General features: G+C 52.3%; 1 protein-coding gene across 1 annotated transcript; it reads left to right on the top strand.

Annotated features, from left to right (window-relative positions):
* The first annotated feature begins 255 nt into the window (after window positions 1-255).
* Window positions 256-16,594, top strand: SNAP47 (synaptosome associated protein 47). The gene is made up of 4 exons (XM_009898155.2): window positions 256-803; window positions 3,654-4,138; window positions 8,656-8,780; window positions 16,448-16,594. Exons 1-4 carry the CDS (start codon window positions 307-309, stop codon window positions 16,592-16,594), a joined length of 1,254 nt encoding a protein of 417 aa, XP_009896457.2. The 5' UTR covers window positions 256-306.
* Window positions 16,595-22,753: the final 6,159 nt, after the last annotated feature.

Here is a 22,753-nt window from a genome sequence, read left to right as displayed (position 1 = left end):
AAGTTGCCCCAGGGGAGGGCAGGTTGGAACAGTTTCTTCATGGAAAGGGTCATCAAGGCATGGCCCAGGCTGCCCAGAGCAGTGGTGGAAGGGTTTCAGAGCAGTGTAGATGTGGTGCTAAGATGTGGTTTGGTGGTGACCTGGTGTGGGGCTGGGTTAATGGTTGGACTTGGTCTTAAAGGTCTGTTCCAACCAAAATGCTTGTGTTGCTAATCAGTCTTGTTTCCCTCTTTCTCTTTGACTCAAGCTTCTCCTTCTGGCTTGGAGGGCATTGCTCTTGAAGAGGAGGCTCTGAACTTGGAGCTGATGAACGAAGAGCTCCGGATCCATAGCTGGCCCTGTTCTTACTACCTGGACACCACCAAACAATGGGTCTCTGGCAGGCTCTCACTGACTCCTGTGGCAATCAAATTCAGAGCTGACAAGACTGGGGAGCTTTTGGTCAACTTCCACCTTTCTAGTATCAGTGAGATCAAGAAGGAATCTTCAAATCTGATCTTCAGCTCCCTCACCATCTTGGAGAAGAGCACCAAGCATTGGTTCAGCTCTTTGCAACCCAGCAGGAATGTGGTGTTCAACATCCTCGAGCACTTCTGGAGGGAGCAGCTGCTCTCAAGCCAAGGTGGAGGAGCAGAAGCAGCAGCTTTGCAGTCAACAAAGGGAAAAGAGCTGACAGGGTTGTTGGCTGGCTCCCAGAAGCGTCTGGAGGACACAGCAAAGGTGCTGCATTACCAGGGGGAGCAGTTTGATAACATCATGAGAGGACTCAACAAGATCGAAGGGGATATGGATGTGGCAGACAGGTACTGTAGCAACCTCTGAGCTAAGCAGTGCTGGTGGCTTGGTGGTGTTTGTACCTAAAATTTGTGGGGCAGATCCATGCAGGTCCCTGAGGAACCTGAAGTGTTCACTTCCACTAGGAGTTGAAGCCTGTGATGGGCTTTGGTACATCTGGTTCTGGTGGAATCACAGCATTGTCAGGCTTGGAAGGGATCTCAAGGATCAGCCAGTTCCAGCCCCCCTGCCATGGGTTCTAACCAGGTTGGAAAAGACCTTTGAGATCACCCAGTCCAACCTCTCACCCAGCACCATCTGATCAACTAAACCATGGCACCAAGTGCCTCATCCAGGCTCTTCCTAAACACCTCCAGGGATGGGGACTCCACCACCTCCCTGGGCAGCACATCCCAATGGCCAATCTCTCTTGCTGGGAAGAACTTCTTCCTAAAATCCAGCCTGAACCTCCCCTGGCACAGCTTGAGACTGTGTCCTCTTGTTCTGGTGCTGGTTGCCTGGGAGAAGAGACCAACCCCCACCTGGCTACAACCTCCCTGCAGGGAGTTGCAGAGAGCAAGAAGGTCTCCCCTGAGCCTCCTCTTCTGCAGGCTAAGCAACCCCAGCTCCCTCAGCCTCTCCTCCCAGGGCTGTGCTCCAGACCCCTCCCCAGCTTTGTTGCCCTTCTCTGGACACCTTCCAGCATCTCAACATCTTTCCTAACCTGAGGAGCCCAGAACTGGACACAGGACTGCAGGTGTGGCCTCAGCAGTGCTGAGTCCAAAGCAGAGGGTGAAGCTGGGGAGCAGTGTGGTGCCTTTGGAGGAGCTGCAGCTCTGAGTGTCTTTGTGGAAGCTCTTACACCTGCATGGGGAAACAAACAAAATTCAAACGAGTTGGTTTTGGAAGCAGGCTCTGTTTTCAGAGGGCTATCATGTCTGAAAGGGAGTGTTGATTTCACAATGGCTCTGGTGATACTCTCCAGCCCCTTTCATGGAAGGCCAAGGCAGCTGAAAGCTTCAGCCAGAGCTTGGAAAGCTCTGGAGCAACAAACGGTGAGGAGGGAAACAAATCCCTGCTCATTGTTTTTGGAAGGGAGTTTTGGGCTGGGTTCAGATGCACTGGGAGGGATTATTTGTCCTCAGGAATCTGAAGAGCTCAATGCTTTGATTTTGAAAGGAAAAATAAAGGAAGGCAATGAGCAAATGTTAGCTGAGAGTCTGTTTCATCTGCAGCATGGAGAGTTTGCTCCTCTGGCCTGCAGGCTGCAGTGCAGCCCAGGAGCCATCACTGAAGCCATGTTCTGCTTGCTTCTTGAGGTGTTCTGATGCTTTGTGCATGTGTAGCAGGTGGTGTGCAGGAGGAAGCACTGAGGGCAGCCCTGTGGGGAAGGACTTGGGAGTGCTGGGGGGTGAAAAGCAGGACATGAGCTGGTAATTGTGCTCCCAGCCCTGTCCTGGGCTGAGCCCCAGCAGCATGGGCAGCAGGTGGAGGGAAGGGATTCTTCCCCTCTGCTGCACTCTGCAGAGACCTCCCCTGCAGTGCTGGGGCAGCTCTGGAGTCCTTAGTACAGCACAGACAGCGACCTGTTGGAGCAGGGCCAGAGGAGGCCACAGCAGTGCTGGCAGGGCTGGAAACCCTCTGCTGGGAGGCCAGGCTGAGAGAGTTGGGGCTTGCTCAGCTTGGAGAGGAGAAGGCTGCAGGGAGACCTTCTGGTGGCCTTCAGTGCTCCAAGGGCTGAGCAGGAAGCTGGGGACAGACTTCTGAGCAGGGCCTGCTGGGACAGGACAAGGGCTGATGGCTTGCACTGCAAGAGGGAGATTCAGCCTGGAGACAGCTCCACCAGCACTGGTGGTGAGGCAGGCACTAGGTGTCTCTGCTGTGCTTTTCAGCCTCACAGCCCTGCTGTTGTAACTGGCTGTGGGAGCTGGGGACAAAGCAAGAGGTGGCATCAGGCTGTGGGGCTGGGGTGCCAAGGAGTAGAAACAGGCAGTGGTGGCCAGGGGGAAGGGTGAGGGTGAAGGGCAGCGTTAGCTGAAGAGCAGATGGGTGTAAAGTGACCTGGAGGAGTCCAAGCTGGGAGCTGGATGTCTCACACCACAACAGTGAGATCCCAAAGCACTGGCAAAGGAGGACCTGCTGTGTTGTGCAATGGATGGCTCCTGGTGAAGATGCAGCAAGAGGAGCACAGCCAGCAGGAGCCCCTCTGCTCCACTCTGCTGAGACCACACCTGGAGCACTGTGTCCAGCTCTGGAGCCTCTGTGCCAGGAAGGATCTGGAGGTGCTGGAAGGTGTCCAGAGAAGAGCCACGAGGAGGAGCAGAGGGCTGGAGCTGCTCTGCTGTGAGGGCAGACTGAGGGAGTTGTGCAGTCTGGAGAGGAGAAGGCTCTGAGGAGACCTCATTGTGGCCTTGCAGTATCTGCAGGGGGCTGTAAGAAAGCTGGGGAGGGACTTTTGAGGGTGTCAGGGAGGGATAGGACTGGGGGGGATGGAGCAAAACTAGAAATGGGGAGATTGAGACTGGATGTTAGGAAGAAGTTGTTCCCCATGGGGGTGGTGAGAGCCTGTCACAGGCTGCCCAGGGAGGTGGTGGAAGCCTCATCCCTGGAGGTGTTTGCAGCCAGGCTGGAGGTGGCTGTGAGCAACCTGCTGTGGTGTGAGGTGTCCCTGCCCATGGCAGGGGGTTGGAGCTGGCTGAGCCTTGAGCTCCCTTCCAGGCCTGACAATAATTCTGTGTGCATAGGGCTGAGGAGCAAAACAGCAGAGGGCTGGATCCAGCATGTCAGAGACCTTGGTGTCCCCAGCTTTGAATTGGTGGGGCAGCAGGAGCCTCCTGCTGGCTCCCACTCTCCTCACTCACTCTTCTTTCCTCTGCTAGGTTGTTGACTGAGCTGGAATCTCCTTCTTGGTGGCCCTTCAGCAGCAGGCTCTGGAAAGCTCCGCTGGAAGCCAAGCCAAAGGAAACCGCCGCAGTTTCCGACCCCAAGAACCAGGAAGGAGTCCTAATGAGAATTCCAGTCATTATCACCCACAGAACAGACTCCAATGTCAAGCCAGGGAAGCTCACTCTCTTTGCTTCTGGGCTGGAGATCAGTGACTGCAGCTCCCAGGTGATTCACAGGTTTGAGTCCCGGGAGGTGGACGACATCCGAGTTCACTCGCCCTACGAGGTCAGCGTGCGGCAGAGGTTCATCGGCAGGCCTGACACCTCCTACAGGCTCCTCTCAGCCAGGATGCCAGAGGCTATCCCCATCCTGGAGATGCAGTTTAGCAAGAAGATGCAGTTTCTAGAAGATGCCCTGGGATTTGCTGGTGCCACAAAGTCCCCTCAGGTGGATCTGGGGACGTCCATTTGGCAGGCAGGTACGTGGGAGGCAGAGCAGGCCCGCTCTGAGCGGCGGGCAGAAGCCTGGGGCCCTCTTTCAGACTGCCTGGATGGACTTGCTCCCAGACAGTAGTTTTGCTTGGAAGAGAACTCTAAGGTCACCAAGGCCAACTGTTACCCCAGCACTGCCAGGGCACCACTAAGCCATGGCCCTCAGCACACCTCCACAGCTCTGAAACCCCTTCAGGGATGGGGACTCCCCCCCTGCCCTGGGCAGCCTGAGGCAGGCTTTGACAGTGCTTGCCATGAAGAACTTGCTCCTCAGGTCTAACCTAACCTCCCCTGGGGCAGCTTGAGGCTGTTTCCTCTTGGCCTGTCATTTGTTCCCTTGGAGAAGCAGCACATCCCAGTGGCCAATCTCTCTATGAAGAGCTTTCTCCTCACCTCCAGCCTAAACTTCCCCTGGCACAGCTTGAGACTCTGTCCTCTTGTTCTGGTGCTGGGTGCCTGGGAGAAGAGACCAACCCCCACCTGGCTCCAGCCTCCTTTGATAGAGTTGTAGAGAGCCAGGTGGTCTCCCCTCAGCCTCCTCTTCTTCAGGCTCCACAAGCCCAGGTCCCTCAGCTGCTCCTCGCAGGTCTTTTGCTCCAGAGCCTTCATTTTGTTGTCCTTCTCTGGACACAGTTCAGCCCTCAGTGTCCTTCTTGGAGTAAGGGCCCAAAACTGACCTCAAGATTTGAGGTGTGGACTCAGTGCCCAGTCCTGGGGAACAATCCTTTACCCTCCTCCTCCTGGCCAGACCATTGCTGATTCCAGCCAGGGTGCTGGTGGCCTTCTTGGCCACCTGGGCACTGCTGGCTCATCTTCAGCTGCTTTTCACCAACACCCCAGGTCCTTTTTTGCTTCAGTTCTTCTTCCTTGCTCCTGTTGCTCCTAAAATTCCACAGAGAGTTGTTTATTTGTAACCCAACTCTGGGTTCATTTGGTGAAGTTTTAGCACTTAGGGATTTATTTCTGTCAGCACCCTTGAATCACAGAATCAGAATGCTCAGGGCTGGAGGGGACCTCAAGGCTCAGCCAGTCCCAACCCCCTGCCATGGGCAGGGACACCTCACACCACAGCAGGTTGCTCACAGCCACCTCCAGCCTGGCTGCAAACACCTCCAGGGATGAGGCTTCCACCACCTCCCTGGGCAACCTGTGCCAGGCTCTCACCACCCTCCTGGGGAACAACTTCTTCCTCACAGCCAATCTCAATCTCCCCATTTCTAGTTTTGCTCCATCCCCCCCAGTCCTATCCCTCCCTGACACCCTCCCAAGTCCCTCCCCAGCTTTCCTGTAGCCCCCTGCAGATCCTGGAGGGCCACAATTAGGTCTCCTGGGAGGCCTAACCTCCTGTCCTTCCCAATTAGTGACCAAAGAGTCAATTGGGGGGTGGGTGGGTTGGCAGAATGTTCAAAAGCAGCAGCAAAGTGATCCAGTGCACCACCAGCTGAAGCCATTTCTGTGCACCAAGTCAGGAGTGGACTTGGGAGGAAGGGTAATGTCCTCCTGTTGACGAGCTGTCCAGGGCCCTGGCTTGGAAAAGCTTGTTAATGCTGCAGGAAGCAAGCCTGGGGCACCTGGCACCAAAGTGGCAGCACAACAACTCCCAGGGAAAAACAACCTGCTGGTTTCTTAAGCCCAGAGCTGTTCCAGCAAATTGCTGTTCAGTTCCTGATGGTCTTAAGGCTGCTTACATAAAATAATTGGTTAGACAGCCCTCCTGTGCTCTAGCTCCCCACTGCCCTGCTCTGTTTGCAGCTGAGTCAGTCACTTGGGGCTGCTGCTCTCCTCCCCCCACCTGCATCTGGGCTGTTTGATTTGGAAATGCCAGTAAAGCAAACTGGAGCTTATGGAAATGCTGAGTTGCCCAGCTCCAGCAGGCCCCTTGTTTGTGCCTTCCCTGCAGCCTCTCAGCGGCTGCTGCCTGGCACAAGGGGGCACTCCTGGGCCGTGCTTCCCCCTCTGCTTTTCTCTCCGCGGCCGTTCACAGGCCTTTCATTTTCAGTTCTTCTCTTTTCTTCCCCCCTCCTCCCCGGCTCTAAAGCCAGGGGAGGAAGGCAGCTCAGTGTTACACGTGCCTGCCTCTGTGTCCACAGACCACACAGTGCCAGCTTGGAAGGGACCCCAAGGATCTGGTCCAACCTTTCAGCCTTTCCATAAGGTCAAGGGGTGTGTTTTCAGATAGCAAACACTGATTCAGAGACTTACAGGGAGGGATATGCTTGCAACAGGAGCATCAGAGAATCCCAGCATGGTGGAGCTTGGAAAGGGACCTCTGGAGATCATCCAGTCCCACCCTCTGCTCCAGCAGGGCACCCACAGCACAATGCCCAGGAGCACAATGCCCAGGGGGGGTTGGAAGCTCTCCACACCAGGAGACTCCACAACCTCTCTGGGCAGCCTGGGACAGGGCTCCAGCACCCTCACACCAAGGAAATTTCTCCTCCTGTTCCAATGGAACCTCCTGGTTCCAGTTTGTGCCCTCTGCCCCTTGTGCTGTCCCTGGGCACCACTCAGCAGAGCCTGGCCCCAGCCTCTTGCCCCCCATGGGTCCTTTAGCTCTTGCTGAGCATTGGTGAGCTGCCCTCTGGGGCTGCTCTTGTGCAGGCTCTCAGCCCCAGGGCTCTCAGCCTTTGCTGCTCCCAGAGCTGCTCCAGACCTCTCAGATCTTTGTAGCCTCCACTGGACACTCTCCAACAGTTCTCCTGGCTCTCTTGAGCTGGGGAACCCAAAGGTGTGGTGACTTCTCCTCCTCAGTGTGGAGGCAGGGGGTCTCCCAGGCCAGCTGAGTGCAGCAGGAACAAAGCCAACTGCCTTTTTATTCTTGAAGTGCTTTTACCTTTCTGTTCAATTCTCTCTTAGCTGGAACATAGCTGGGAAAAGCCAAACCTCCTTCAGCTCATTCTTTTTATGTGCCTTTGTCACACCCTCCTCCTGCTCTTGTCCTGAGGGAGAGCAAGGGAGTGAAGCTGAGAGATCTGGGGGGGTGAAGGAAACAATTAGCATATGGTGACACTCACTGGATCACAAGCACAGAGACTCTCATCTGGCTCTTGGCTGCAGTGGGAAGCTCTGTGTCTGAGGGAGGCCACAACAGCAGCATTTTCAGTGCCTGGTTCTTCCCCCCTCCAAAAGCAAGGAGCATTTGCACAGGGTGAGACTAGCACAGTGAATGACTCACTTGTCTTGAAGCTGGATGGTGCCTGAGTCCAGTGACTCTCAGGCTGATAAACAAATAATTCCAGGGATTAGGAGTTTGCAGTAATTACTTGAGAGGGATTTAGGGTTGGGGACTTTGGGTTCAGCTTTTGTCTCCCTCTGCACAGGAGCAGTAATGCTGTCCAAAGTGGTTGGGTGGATGCTGGCAGTTGGGCAGCCAGCTGGAACCCAGGAGGGTCCATCTGACCATGAGGGAAAGCTTCTTTGGTGTGAGGGAGCTGGAGGCCTGTCCCAGGCTGCCCAGAGAGGTTGTGGAGTCTCCTCTGGGGAGATTCCAACCCCCCCTGGGCATTGTGCTGTGGGTGCCCTGCTGGAGCAGGGATTGGACTGGCTGAGCTCCAACCTCCACCACTCTGTGAAGAGCTGTGTGTCCTGGCAGAGAGCTCTGGCATCTTCCACCCTGCTTTCTGTCCTGATGCACACAAGAGCTGCTGGCATTGGCCTTTGCTGGGCCAGGCCACGTGCTCACAGGTGGCAGTTGGAGTCTTGACTTACTTCTTAGTGTTCTCCTAAGTGAGAGAGGCAACAGCACCCTGCCAGCAGGAGCAGGGCAGGGATTGTGCCCCTGGGCTGGGCACTGCTGAAGCCACAGCTGGAATCCTGGCTTCAGTTTTGGGCCCCTCACTCCAAGAAGGACATTTTGGAGCTGGAGCAGGTGCAGAGAAGGGCAACAAAGCTGGTGGAGAACAGGGCTGGTGAGGAGCAGCTGAGGGACCTGGGGGTTTTAAGCCTGAAGGAAAGGAGGCTGAGGGGAGACCACCTGGCTCTCTGCAACTCCCTGAAAGGAGGCTGCAGCCAGGTGGGGTTTGGTCTCTTCTCCCAGGGAACAAGCAATAGGACAACAGGGATCAGCCTCAAGCTGCCCCAGGGGAGGCTTAGGTTGGATGAGAGGAACAATTGCTTCCCCCAAAGGGTTGTGAAGGTCTGCACCAGGCTGCCCAGGGCAGTGTGTGTGAGTCCCCACCTTGGAGTTTAAAAGCCTTGGAGCTGTGGTGCTGAGGGCCATGGGTTGGTGGTGCCCTGGCAGTGCTGGGCTCATGATTGCCCTTGCTGATCTTACAGCTCTCTTCCAACCAAAATGATTCTGTGATTCCATGTTCAGAGCACCTCTGGGCACTGTGTGTCTCAAGGTTGGACCTGCTGATCCTTGAGGTCTTTTCCAGCCTTATTGATTCTGTGATTCAATTATTGAGCACCATGTGAATCCCAAGTACCAAGCTCTCCTTGCAGCATGTCCCTGCTGCTGGGCAGGCCCTGATGCTGCAGTAAGAGCTGGGAATTTCTCTTGCAGCCACAGGGCTCCTGGGAGGAGTGGTGCAGCCTGGCTCTCCTGCCAGAGAAGGAATGGACAATGAGGAGGTCCAGCTGCAGAAGCATGAGAAGGTCTCTCAGGAGGAAGCAAAAGAGCTGAAACAGGTACAGATTGAGCTGCTTTGGGTGTGAGCTGGTTCACTCCCTCTGCCTCCTCAGTAAGATGAGTTGTCAACATCCTGAGCAGTCACTGTCCTACAGCAAAGCATTCCCCTCCCTGCATGACTTCATCAAGCCTCTTGTTATTAAGACACACTGATGCATTTCTAGTAATTGGCATAGAACCACTCAGGGTTGGAAGGGACCCCAAGGATCAGCCAGTTCCAACCCCCCTGCCATGGCCAGGGACACCCCACACTAGATCAGCCTGGCCAGAGCCTCAGCCAGCCTGGGCTTAAACACCTCCAGGGATGGGGCCCCAACCACCTCCCTGGACAACCCATTCCAGGGCTTCACCACTCTCATGGGGAAGAACTTCCTCCTCCCCTCCAGCCTGAATCTCCCCACCTCCAGCTTCATTCCATCCCCACTAGTCCTGCCTGAGATCCTGAGCAGTCCCTCCCCAGCCTTCTCATAGCCCCCTTCAGATCCTGGAAGGCCAAAATGAGGTCACCTCAGAGCCTTCTCTTCTCCAGACTGAACAGCCCCAACTCCTTCAGTCTGTGCTCACAGCAGAGCAGCTCCAGCCCTCTGCTCATCCTCCTGGCCCTTCTCTGGACACCTTCCAACACCTCCAGATCCCTCTTGGAATAGGGGCTCCAGACCTGGAGGCAGTACTCCAGGTGGGGTCTCCCCAGAGCTGAGCAGAGGGGCAGAATCCCCTCCCTGGCCCTGCTGGCCACACTTCTCTTGCTGCAGCCCAGGCTCTGCTTGGCTCTCTGGGCTGCAAGTGCACACTGAGAGCTCCTGCTGAGCTTCTCCTCCCCCAGCACCCCCAAGGCTCTCTCCTCAGGGCTGCTTTCCAGCCAGTCCCTGCCCAGCCTGGATTTGTGCCTGGGATTGCCTCCACCCAGCTGCAGGACCCTGCCCTTGGGCTTGTTGAACCTCCTGAGGTTGGCTTGTGCCCACCTCTGCAGCCTGTCCAGGTCCCTCTGGATGGATCCTTCCCTCCAGCCTGTCAGCAGCACCACACAGCTTGGTGTCAGCAGCAACCCTGCTGAGGGTTAGGGTTAGGGTTAGGCAATGCCACTGTCCATGGCACCCACAAAGATGTTGAGCAAGCCTGGCCCCAGGACTGACCCCTGAGGGACTCTGCTTGTCCCTGGCCTCCACTGGGCCATGGACCCATGGACAGCCACTCTTTGGGTGAGGCCATCAAGCCAGTTCTGTATCCATCTAGTGGTCCAGCCACCAAACCCCTGTGCCACCAGCTTGGAGAGCAGGAGGTGGTGTGGGGCAGTGTCAGAGGCTCAGCTCAGGTCCAGGTGAACGACACCAGTTGCTCGCCCCTCAGCTATTAAACTGTTTTCCACTCAGGGATTATCAGCAAAACCTATTCAGTGACAGGATTATCACCCAAGCAAAATCCTTAGCCAGAACCTCTTTAAGATTAAGAAGCTTTAATAATTAAACCATGTTCAGGGTGGTGGTTTTTCCCCTGGGTGGGTTGGTTTGGTGCTGGGTTTTCCCCCCCACACCCCTGGGCTCTCTCACTCTTTGCTAAGAAGCAGCAGTTTGCTTTCAGCAGACATCCCCCCAGCTGAACAGAGTGTGTTTTCACTTGTAGTTAGGAAATGAGCAAATGAATAAGAGGGAAGTAGGCTGGAGATTTTTACTAGGGGAGAAAACATTTCTTGAAAGCCATGCAGCCTGATGGACTTCCTCTAAATGGCCCTTGGAGGAATTTCTCTCAGAGCTGCTGTCCAGAATCTTCAGTCAAGAATTCTTCTTCTGCTCTGAAGCAGTGAAGTGGCTGAAAGGAGGATGAAGTTTGTGGTGTTTGGGGGATTTTACCCCATTAAAACAGGTTTGTTGTTAATGATCACAGGAGAGATGATTGAAGACTTAATTGCATTCTTTTTTCCCCCCCTTTCACATCTTATCCTTCTGAATATTCCAGCTGTAGCTTCATGTGGGCACCATGTGAAGTCCTTGCTAGTTCTTGGCCAAACCTGCTGTTTTCTAGCCTCCTCCTTGCACTTCCTAGCTGGGAATTAGAACTGAAGCAACTGTTGTGAGCTGGAGTGCATCTGAGGTAGACAATGTCCTCTGCTCTCATCTACCCAGCTGCTCATAGCAGCACAGAAGGTTATCACATTGGTTTCCCCTCATGGCTCAGAGCTACACCACTGAGGGCAAAGACCACTTTGAGGTGGTTCACTGAGCTGTTCTTTGCTCCCCAGTTCAAGAGAGACAGGGAACTACTGGAGAGTGTCCAGTGGAGACTACAAAGCTGCTGAGGGGCCTGGAGCAGCTCTGGGAGCAGCAAAGGCTGAGAGCCCTGGGGCTGAGAGCCTGCAGAAGAGCAGCCCCAGAGGGCAGCTGAGCAATGCTCAGCAAGGGCTGAAGGGAGCCTGGGGGCAAGAGGCTGGGGCCAGGCTCTGCTCAGTGGTGCCCAGGGACAGCACAAGGGGCAGAGGGCACACACTAGAGCTGAGGAGGTTCAAACTGAACAGGAGGAGAAACTTTTTTTGTTGTGAGGGTGCTGGAGGCCTGTCCCAGGCTGTCCAGAGAGGCTGTGGAGTCTCTGTGTGTGGAGAGATTCCAACCCCCCCTGGGCATTGTGCTCCTGGGCAAGCTGCTGTGGGTGCCCTGCTGGAGCAGGGAGGTTGGACTGGGTGAGCTCCAAAGATCTCTTCCAACCCCTCCCTGCTGGGACTGTGTGAGAGTTACAAGCACTCAGTAGTGACTCCAGAGGCCAATAATGAAACCTCCTTGCAGTAAAAAACCTCTTTGTTAAAATTACCCAGAAAGGACATTGAAGTGGGTGAGACTTTAACCTTTGCAGCTGCTTCACTGCAGGATGGGTAAGGGACTAGAAAGAGTGTTGAATGGCCACTGGCATTTCAAAGCAAAGCCTCTCAAGGTGAACTGGAGCTCCAAAGCCAGTTCCAGGGTTTATGTGCAGCACACCAAGCCAAGGGTTTCTAACCAGTTAACAACCTGGGCTGAGCTTGGGGGTGGTGGAATGGGAAGGGAGAGGACCTGGCATGCCAAGCTGGCAGCCCATTTCTGGACATGGCCTCAATTTCTCTTGCCTCAGCCATTGCTCAGCCCCTGCTCTCTCAGAGTCAGGCCCTCCATCATCATTCTAGGCCTCAGTAATGTGAAGGTAGATGCCATCAGTGCTCTTGCCTTGCCTTTATCACAGTTTTAGACCAACATTTCCTTCTGGCATCAAAAGCTGACCAAGATCTCTTGACTGAAATATCTTGCTTGGGCTTTTACAGAGCCAGAATGGACTCTTTGCCATTTCATCCTTTCCCTTTCTCATCTTCTAAAGAGCTTATCTCCAGGGCCTAGCATTTTATCCCCAAATAACCATTTCCTGAGGCAGCTTTGACCTTTTGGAGGGTTTTAAGGAAGGGATTTGCCAGTTGTAGCTCTGCTCACAGCAGCAATCTGTTCCTCATGCATGCATCCACCTTCTGCAGCTGCTGTGTGTTTAGAAGTGTTCCTTGTTCCTGCCTCAAATGTCAGCTTTTCAGCACTACACCTCTGCTGCTTGGCCTCAAAAGCTAAGTGTGGGATGAGTGCTTGTTGGGCCTGGGCTGCTGTTGAAGAGCCATTTTGCTCTGCCTTGCAAGAAAAAGGCTTTCTAGGGATTGCTTCCTCAGGGGCAGCTCTTCAGAGCTGAACATCAGCCTTTGTTGGTGCTTGATCTTATCAAAGCAGTTGGCAGAGGAAACACAGGGCAAGGAGTTCAGCCTCTTCCAACAAGTCTGGTGAGCTGGGAATGAAACCTCTCATCTGGTACAGGCTGCTGTGTCTCCAGCTGTTCCCAGCTGCCCAAGCACTGCATTTTCTCCTTGCTCTCAAGCACAGAGCAGAGGGAAATAGCTCAGGATCTCCTGGCTCTGTTAGGGGAGAACTTAGTGAGGTTTAGAGGGAAGTGTAAAGATGTGGAAGTGAAGGGAAGTGTGAGTGAAGGGGAAAGGTCCTACCAGCAGAAGTGGATTTTTCAGGCACAGAGCTTGAGGATGTCTCTAATTGGGCTGCCCAGAAAGCCTGTGGCAGAGCCACAGCCACAGAGCAGATTCTCCAGGTTCTAAGCTGGTGGCATAAATCTGAGGTTGTCTCCATGTGAGACTGCCCAGTGCCTGGGGAAACTCTGCCCTTCAAACAGCTCTTTGGTGGGCTCCTACCTGCTCTTGGGGTAGCAGGGAAGAGTTTCACCTTGAGTTTTCATGGCTTGCTTCCCCATGCAGGTACTGTGCTGGCACAGAGGGCCCTGCTGCTGTGAGCAGCTGACAGAGCTGGGGCAGCCATAGCTCCACATCTTGCCATCCTTTTGCCTTGCAAGAAACAGTGAGCAGCTTTGGCCAGGCTTCAGAGTCCAGTAACTCTTTCCAGCAAGCCCTGTGGGCTGTGCAGGAAAAGCATCTTAACCATTTCAGGTTCCCTCTGGACTGAGGAGCCAGCACTCAGCTGGAAGGTGCTGCCAGACAAAGGGTTAAGGGCTTCCTTACCAAAACCTCTTTGGCAAAGAGAATTAAAGAGATGAAAGTGCAGCCACTTGCCTTTTATTTTTGTTGTGTGAGTAACCACAGCACCCTTGCCTGCTGTGTTTGGAGGCAGAGCCTAATTGGCAGGTGAACTGAGCAGAGCCCTGTAGCTGAGTTTCCATTTTACTGCTTTTCAGCTGGTTCAAAGCTTTTCTGTCCTCAACAATTGTGTCTTTTTCTGTGTTTGCAGCGTTGAGGGTGCCCTAATGACTGCAAAGCCTATCAAAAGCAGCCTGGGTGGAAAGGGAGAAGAAGCAATAAATCATTTTCATGGGCAAACCTGGGCCCTTTTTCCCCCCCCCCCCTTTCTTTGGCACAGCTTTGATTTACAAATCATTTGGGTGGCTCTTGGAGAGGTGGGGAAGGAGAAAAGCCTGGAGGAAAGAAGGCTTCAAGGAGACCTTAGAGCAGCTTTCCAGCACCTGGAGGGGGCTACAAGAAAGCTGGGGAGGGACTTTTTACAAGGGCTTGTAGTGATGGGATGAGGCTCAGGGGCTTTGAGCTGGAAGGGGGGAGATTTAGGCTGGAGATCAGGGAGAAATTCTTTCCAGTGAGGGTGGTGAGACTCTGGAACAGGCTGCCCAGGGAGGTTGTGGCTGCCTCCTGCCAGCAAGTGTTCAAGGCCAGATTGGATGAGGCCTTGACCAGTCTGCTCCAGTGGAAGGTGTCCCTGGCCATGGCTAGGGGGTTGGAAGTGGAGGATCTTTAAGCTCCCTTCCAACCCAAACCATTCTGTGAAGTCTCTGAGGAGTTGCCCTGAGTCCTTTCTGCATGAGGTCAAATAAACTGTGCCTTTATGAACGGTAGGAGTCATCCCATGTGGCCTCACAAAGGCCTGCAGTGATAGGATGAGAGGCAGAGGCTTCAAACTAGAGCAGAGCAGATTTGGGCTGGGTGTTAGGAGCAGGTTCTTTACCATGGGGGTGGTGGAGCACTGGAACAGGCTGCCAGGGGAGGTGGCTGGGACCCCATCCCTGGGGATATTCAAGGTGAGGCTTGGCAGGGCTCTGGGCAGCCTGACCTAGTTGAGGGTGCCCCTGCTGACTGCAGAAGGAGTTGGACTGGATGGCCTTTGGAGGTCCCTTCCAACCCAGACCATTCTATGACTCTTTAATGGTATTTTAGGCCTTTATGTTTGTGTCTTTGTATATGGAGAAGCAGCTCCCAGGAAGGACTGAGGGACTTCTGAACTCCCCATTCCCAAGCACTGAAGTTGTGTCCTCATGAGAAGCAAAACCTCACTTCACATCCCTGTCCTGAGTCAGACACAGGATAGAGCTGATGATGTCAGCTCTCCTACACACATCTCCCACCTCCACTTTGGGGATTTCAGCCTCACTTTCCTCTTGGAGCTGAAGAACCTCCAGTGTTTTGTTTGGGCTGGATTCAGAGGAGAGTTCAGCTTGTAGTTTTGGTTAGCACAGAAGAAGGTAGATTAAGCTTGATCCATGGTTTGTTTTGTATTTGCACTTTGGCAGCCAAGTTGCAGGCCCAGTTACTCACCCAGCAGTGTTTCTGGCTGCTTGTGATTTATGGGGAGAGCTGAGAGATGGTTTATGAGATAAATCTCACTCCTTTGGCTGATGTCCAGCTTCAGTCACAGCATTTTGTCTGCAGAGAACTCCCCTGCCAGTCCAGCTAGGTAGGAGCTTCCACACTGCTTTTCTCACAGTACTGAGCCCAGCTCTGGGCTCCCCAGCTCAAGAGAGACAAGAAGCTACTGGAGAGAGTCCAGTGGAGGCTACAAAGATCTGAGAGGTCTGGAGCAGCTCTGGGAGCAGCAAAGGCTGAGAGCCCTGGGGCTGAGAGCCTGCAGAAGAGCAGCCCCAGAGGGCAGCTGAGCAATGCTCAGCAAGAGCTAAAGGGAGCCTGGGGGGCAGAGGCTGGGGCCAGGCTCTGCTGAGTGGTGCCCAGAGACAGCACAAGGGGCAGAGGGCACAAACTAGAACCTCGTAGGTCCCATCTGAACAAGAGGAAAAATTTCTTTGTTGTGAGGCTGCCCAGAGAGGTTGTGGAGTCTCCTGGTGTGGAGAGATTCCAACCCCCCCTGGGCATTGTGCTCCTGGGCAAGCTGCTGTGGGTGCCCCTGGGTTAGCAGGGGAGCTGGACTGGATGATCTGCAGAGGTCCCTTCCAACCCTTCCCATGCTGGGCTTGTGTGTTTAGTTCATCTCAGATCAGTTTGTCAGCAGCAGAGCTGTGTCCTGTCACCAGCATGCCCCAGGGCAGGCTCCAGCAAATGCTGTGATGATTTGCATGCACTGAAACAAGGCACTGAACAAGTCCCAGAGCCAGGTGCTGCACCCCAGGCAGTGCTACAGGCTGGGGACAGAGTGGCTGAGAGCAGCCAGGCAGAAAGGGACCTGGGGGTACTGGAGGGCAGCAGCTGAACATGAGCCAGCAGTGTGCCCAGGTGGCCAAGAAGGCCAAGGGCATCCTGGCCTGCATCAGGAAGAGTGTGGCCAGCAGGAGCAGGGAAGTCCTTGTGCCCTGTGCTCAGCACTGCTCAGGCCACACCTTGAGTCCTGTGTCCAGTTCTGGGCTCCTCAGCTTAGGAAAGATGTTGAGATGCTGGAAGGTGTCCAGAGAAGGGCAACAAAGCTGGGGAGGGGTCTGGAGCACAGCCCTGGGAGGAGAGGCTGAGGGAGCTGGGGTTGCTTAGCCTGCAGAAGAGGAGGCTCAGGGGAGACCTTCTTGCTCTCTCCAACTCCCTGAAGGGAGGTTGTAGCCAGGTGGGGGTTGGTCTCTTCTCCAGGCAACCAGCACCAGAACAAGAGGCCACAGTCTCAAGCTGTGCCAGGGGAGGTTTAGGCTGGAGGTGAGGAGAAAGTTCTTCCCAGAAAGAGGAATTGGCCATTGGAATGTGCTGCCCAGGGAGGTGGTGGAGTCCCCATCCCTGGAGGTGTTCAAGAGGGGATTGGATGTGGCACTTGGAGCCACGGTGTGGGTGTCAGGAGGTGCTGGGTGAGAGGTAGCAGGTTGGGCTGGATGATCTCTGAGGTCTTTCCCAGCCTTGTTGATCCTGTGAACTCCTGCTGTGGGTCTCTCGCGTTTCTCAGGGAAGCAGCTGGTCCAGCCCCTGAGCTCTCTCAGTCTTGTCTCCTGCCAGATCCTGCAGAAGCTGAAGGGCCTTGCCCTGGAGACAGAGGCTGAGCTGGAGAGACAGGACGAGGCTCTGGACTCCATCAGCTCCTCGGTGGACCGCGCCACGCTGACCATCGGCCGGCAGAACCGCAGGATGAGGAGGCTGACGTAGCGCCGCGGGGGCGCGGGGGCTGGCGGCCAGCGGCAGGGAGCCCTGCTGCCCCGGCCTGCTTCTGCAGTGGACACTTGCATGGCCTGGGGGGCGCTTGCAGTGTCCCCTGGAACAGGAAGCTGCTGCTGTGGTGGAGTTCCTGAGGGGTCTGCAGGCGTTTCCAGGCTCAGGTTGGGGTGGGTGGTGCGGGGGGGGAGGTTTGGAAGGGTGTTTTGGGATGAAAAAGGTCCAAACTTTTCCTTGGTGACTTTGAAGGGTGGTGAAGCCCTGACAGCTGATCCTTTACTGCAGAACATCTGTAAATACGAAGGGGGGGCAGTTTTGATGTGCTTCTTTATGTTGCTGCTTTTGAAAGGGCTTGGGTTGGGGGTTGGGGGTTGGGGTTTGGGGGGTGGGGGGGTGGTTTCCTCACTGCAATGAAGTGCAGGAGAACTGAACTGCATCTGAGACTACTTTAGATGATTACAGCCCATTAATTCCCTCTCAAGGTCGCTCTTTAAACCACTTAATAACCAAACTAAGGGCCAGATGTCCAACTGCAAGTCATTGAGGCTTGGGTCTGTTGTTTGGCTGGGGGTTGCGTGTGTGTGTGTGTGCTAAGTGAACGCTGAGGAGAGCAACTGATGCTGAGCAAACCTTTGTGCTCCCTCAGCAAGGAGTTTTCATAGCTCTCCAGATTGCTTTTCATCTACCCAGCAATTTTTATGGGAGGGATGAAGGCTTCCCCTGTCCTGGGAAATCAGGAGGAGGAGGTTGGTGTGCATGGCTGGGCAGAGACCCCTTGCTGAGCAGCTGCTGGGGCTGATGTGTGCCATGTAATCAACGTTTTGCTCACTTAAGTCACCTCTAAAAGGGAAGTCCCAAAGTTTAATGCAACTTCTGCCTTCCAGAAAGGGATTGCTGCTCTTTGGTGGTCATCAACACATTTTCCAGGTGGTCTGTTTTCCCCCTTGAAGCTGCACATAGGATCACAGAATGGTTTGGGTTGGAAATAAAGATTTCTAGTTCCAACCCCCCCTGCCACGGGCAGGGACACCTTCCACTAGCCCAGGTTGTTCAAGGCCTCACCCAGCCTGGCCTCGAACACCTCCAGGGAGATGGCATCCATGACCTCCCTGGGCAAGATGTAGTGAAGGAGTTGATATTCTGGAGTGGAGAAAGTGATTTTCTTCACAGATGAATTTATTCAGGTGTTGGAGTTCACTGTCTCCCTCCCAGTGCTTTCCTGCTTTGGGTCTGAGGTGGGGTGCAGTGTCCTCAGGGCACCATGCACGTGGTGTTCACTTAGTGAGGTCCCTAATCAGCATATTGGATCTGGGCTGCCACATCTCTGCTGGCTGTTGGTGGCAGCCCAGGCCTTTTCCTTCTGTCCTTCATTCTCCCAGCAGCTCCTTGCCCTTCCTCTCCAGCTCTCCAAATGGGAACTCACTGAGCCGTGGGGAGCTTCAGGTGGCTCTGATGTGTCTGCTGCAGGCTCACAGCTGAGCTGTGGGCAGCAGTAGGACATTTGATCCTTGTGGTGCCCCCATTGATCCTGTGGCTTTTAGCAGCAGTAAGTGGAGGTGAAGCATTTCAAGGCTGCTCTGAGCCCTGTGTTTCTAAATGAAAAGGGAGAGGTGCCAGTTGCTGCCTGATGGCTTTGCTGGGTTTGCAATTGGCTCCATCAAGACTCCAGGAGAGGAGAGCCCTTTGCCCCTGCTGATTTACTTCAGAGTGTAGGAAGGATCCCAGGTGATCCCTGGATCTGTAACCTCTGGCAAGGAACTCACATTTCCCCAGCTCCTGCAACTTCCACCTGTTCCATTTCAAGGGGGCTGTTCTGATGTGGCTTTTGTTGTATTGTTTGCCTTTTGCCCTCCTTTTTTCCCCTTCTTTCTTTCCCCTCTTTTTCTTTATTCTTCTTTTTCTTCCTTTTTTTTTTCTTCTTTCCTCTTTATTTTTCTTTTTTCCCCCTTTTTTATTTTTTAAATTTTCTTTTGTCTTTTTTCTTCTTCTTTTCTTTCTTCTTCTTTTCTTCTTTGTCCTTTTTTGCTTTCTTTTTTCTTCCTTTCTTCTTTGTTCCCTTTTTATTTTTTTATTTTTTCCTTCATTTTTTCATTTTTTTTTCCTTTTTTTCTTTGTATTCTTTTCTTCAATTTGTTTCTTTTTTCCTCTTCATTTTTCTTGGTCCTCCTTCCTTTCTCCTTTTTCCTTTCTTTGCTGCTTTCTTCTTTTTTTCTTTTTTCTTTTCTTTTTTTCTTTCTTCTTTTTTCCTTTTTTCTTTCTTTTTTCTTTTTTTCTTTTTTCTTTTTCCTTTTTTTCTTTTTTTTCTTCTTTTTTCTTTCTTCTTTTTTCTTTCTTCTTTCTTTCTTCTTTTTTCTTCTTTTTTCTTTCTTCTTTCTTTCTTCTTTTTTCTTCTTTCTTCTTTCTTCTTTTTTCTTTCTTTTTTCTTTCTTCTTTCTTTTTTCTTTTTTCTTTTTTCCTTTTTTCTTCTTTCTTCTTTTTTCTTTTTTCTTTTTTCCTTCTTTTTTCCTTCTTTTTTCCTTCTTTTTTCCTTCTTTTTTCCTTCTTTTTTCCTTCTTTTTTCCTTTTTTCTTTCTTTTTTCTTTTTTCTTTCTTTTTTCTTTTTTCTTTTTTCCTTCTTTTTTCCTTTTTTCTTTTTTCTTTTTTTCCTTCTTTTTTCCTTTTATCCTTCTTTTTTCCTTCTTTTTTCTTTCTTTTTTTCTTTTTTCTTTTTTTTTCTTCTTTTTTCCTTCTTTTTTCCTTCTTTTTTTCCTTTCCCCCCCTTGTCTTTTCTTTGTAATATCTCTTTTCTATTAAAAAAACCTCATCTCCTTGTATTCCTTTCAAACACAACACCTCTGCTGCAATATCTCTGACAAGCGAAGCTTTGAACTGCTCCTTCCACTGATACTCAGTGTGAAACTTCCCTGTTTCAGAGTCATTCAGCCAACCTGTTGAAGAAAGGTGCAGGAGGCTGTGCTGAGTTGCTTGTGTTCAAGCTCTTTTTTTTGTGTTCCTTCATCCTTGGCTGGCAATACTTCATAGTTTGGTAGCACTGGAGTGAAACGTGCTTCTGCTCCATGAGTTCTCCATTTATACTGGCATGCACTTTACCTCTAGGCTGAGTGTGGTGATCTTGACATCCACTATATACTGTGAAATAAAAGATTTGTCTGGGCTTCTCTTTGTTTCCCAGCCCCTCTTGTGTCACTGTGGGAAGAAGACATGTTTACACATCTGCTCCTTTCATGACTTCTCAGAGTGGCTTTTGCACAAAACTTTCTGTTGACTGAGCCTGGTGCTGACAGGGAAGAAATCTCCTGACCTGGCTTAGTCCAAACACCAGGATTGCCAAAATGAAAGACTTCATGTTTAATTGAGCTGCTATTATTATTATTGTTGTTGTTATTATTATTATTATTATTATTATCATCATCATCATCATCATCATCATCATTATCGTTATTATCATTACTGCTGCCATGTTTTTTACTGTGGGTCTTTAAGCACTGGCTTGTTGCACCTGATTTAGTGTTCTGTGGTAGCCCACCACGTCCATGCTAGAGCAAAAGTGTTGTGCTGATGTTTGTAGACCACTCTAGAGCTGTGCATTAGGTGCATTTCATGTGCCCAGAGGACTTCCAAGCTGTAATTTCTTCTTATTAAATATCTTGGACTAGTGATCTTCTCTCTTGTGTTCATTGCACTGAGAAGCTGCAACAGAAAAACATCCTCTGTCCACCTCCTTGTCATAGAGTAAACCAGAATTTAATCATGGAATGGCTTAGGTTGGAAGGGGCCTCAGAGCTCATCTGCTCCAGCCCCCCTTGCCATGGGGCAGGGAAGCCTCTCAGCTAGACTTGGTTGCCCCAAGGCCTTAATTTTTCTGCTTCCCATCATGCCTGAGTTGTGCAAGGACTTGAGCACCTCCACGCCGTGCCCTTCCATCTCTCTTTCTCCCCACAGCAGGTACATGACTCAGTGCCTCCATGCAACAGTCCCCAGGGGCCCTCCATGGGGGTTGTAGCTTGCTGTTGCATGAAGTGACATCCCAGCCACACATCCCATCCCAGCCACACATCCCATCCCAGCCACACATCCCATCCCAGCCACACATCCCATCCCAGCCACACATCCCATCCCTCAGACATGTCAACTACATCACCCAGCTTGCTGTGACCATGAATCCTGCCCCAGGGGAATCCAGGTCTGTGCTTTCGTGATTCCAATCCTTCCCCTTTCCCTCCCTTTTTCTCTTTTCCCCTTCTCCCCTTTTCCCTCTTTCCCCTTTTCCCTTTTTCCCCTTTTTCCCCTTCTCCCCCTTTCCCCTTTCCCCTTTTTCTCCTTTCCCCTTTTTCCCCTTTCCCCCTTCTCCCCTTTTTCCCTTCTCCCCTTTTTCCCTTTTCCCCTTTTTTGCCCTTTACCCTCTTTTCCCCTTTCCCCTTCCCCCTTTTCCCCTTCCCCTTCCCCCTTCCCCCTTTCCCCCTTCCCCCTTTCCCCCTTTTCTCTTTCCCTTTTTCCCCTTCCCCTTCCTTCTTTTCTGCCATCCATCTGCCTCCCTGCCTCCCTGCTCTGGCCATACCCAAACCCAGCTTTTCCCCTCGGTGCTTTTCAGGCTCCTGTGGCCCAGGCTGTGCCTCTCTAAACAGAATTATTTGTTTCTCTCTTTTCTTTCTCATGAGCTTTACACATGTTTAAAAAGAACTGAAAGAAACAACCCCAACAAACCCAAACCACCCTCAAAGCCAAAGAGGGAGAGGTGGGGTGAACCCCCTCCCTGTTCTCAAGGGGTGTTTATTAGCTTGGGTTCTCTCCACCATTTGTTTTTATGGCAAGGTGAAAAATGATGCAGTTCAGAGGAGCTTTGCACCTTTCCTCCTGCACCCCTCCTTAACCCACTGCCCACCCCCCAGCCCCTCCCTTCCTCAAACTCCTTTCCCTAATGGTTCTCCAAAATAATAACCTGTGGGCATTTGCTGTAATAAAGTACAAAGAGCCTTCTCCCAAACGAGTCCAAGTGCGAGAGAGGAGCCAAAACCAACTCCAAATGAGATTTTTCTCACTCTGTGAATTTTGCTATACTTGGAACTGGCAAAATAATAAATGGAGCAGTATGTGGAAAAAACAAAAGCCAAGCCCTGGAGCCCTAAGGCCATGGGGGAATGGCTGGTGTTTGCTGGGGCCAGAGGACTTCTGCTCTCTAGCTTACAACACGCTCTTGCTCCCAGCTCCAAGCTGGCTTGTCTCCTTTTGGCTTGCATTTTGCAAGCTGGACTCGCCCTGAGACCCACCTCAAAGGGACTGATGAAAGGCTTTGGGGAAGGGGAGGGAGGAAGCAAGACAAGAGGACAAGATACATCTGTCCTTGATTCAGGAAGCTCCAGGCTCCCTCTGGAAGGGGTGGTCAAAGACAGGTTGTTAGAGAATCAGGCACTGGAGAAAGGTGGAAAGGACCTGTCAATACCATGGCTACCAAACCATGTCCCCAAGTGCCATGGCCACAGGTTTCTTGAACACCTCCAGGGATGGGGACTCCACCACCACCCTGGGCAGCCACTTCCAGTGCCTGACCACCCTTTTATATGCAGCTCTGGGCTGAAATCCCACAGCTGATGACTCATTTCTTAGGAGCAAGTCGTTGTCCTTGCTTTTGAGACCAGAGAGACTTTATCAGAAGGAGCCTCTGGGCATTTGATTGCACAGCAAAACCCACTCTGAACCCAGAGCACAGAGCAGGAGCATTTCCAGCATGAAATGTTTTGAGTGAGCAGCTGGAGACAGGAAGAACCTTGCAGAGTGTTCACAGGAACAAACCTCAAGCCACCTTATCTCGACCCTAAATCACCAGGACACTCAGCAAAGAGGCTAAAGCTCTGCTGCAAGACCATGAGCTGAGGTCAGCTCCTCCAGCTTTGGAGGCACAGGAGAGGTTCTACCCAAAGCAGAAGTTCATGCTGCAGAGGATCTAGCCCAGGACATGCCTGAACCTTTCAGCTGTGGAATGAGTTGAACTTTCTTTCCCTGTCCCAGTGGCTATTTAACCATGACCAAAGTGAAAGAGTTTTTCTAAGGGGAGCCATGCTCAGCAGATAAGATGTGTTCCTTGGTAGCAAAATGACAGGAATTTCCAGCAGGAAAAGGAGTTTTCCACAGCCAAAGCAAATATTCCAAACACCC

The sequence above is a fragment of the Dryobates pubescens genome, chromosome 21, assembly GCF_014839835.1.
Source record: "Dryobates pubescens isolate bDryPub1 chromosome 21, bDryPub1.pri, whole genome shotgun sequence".
Taxonomy (NCBI): domain Eukaryota; kingdom Metazoa; phylum Chordata; class Aves; order Piciformes; family Picidae; genus Dryobates; species Dryobates pubescens.
Note: the sequence above shows the minus strand (reverse complement) of the source record. Positions and strands in the feature narration are given on the sequence as shown.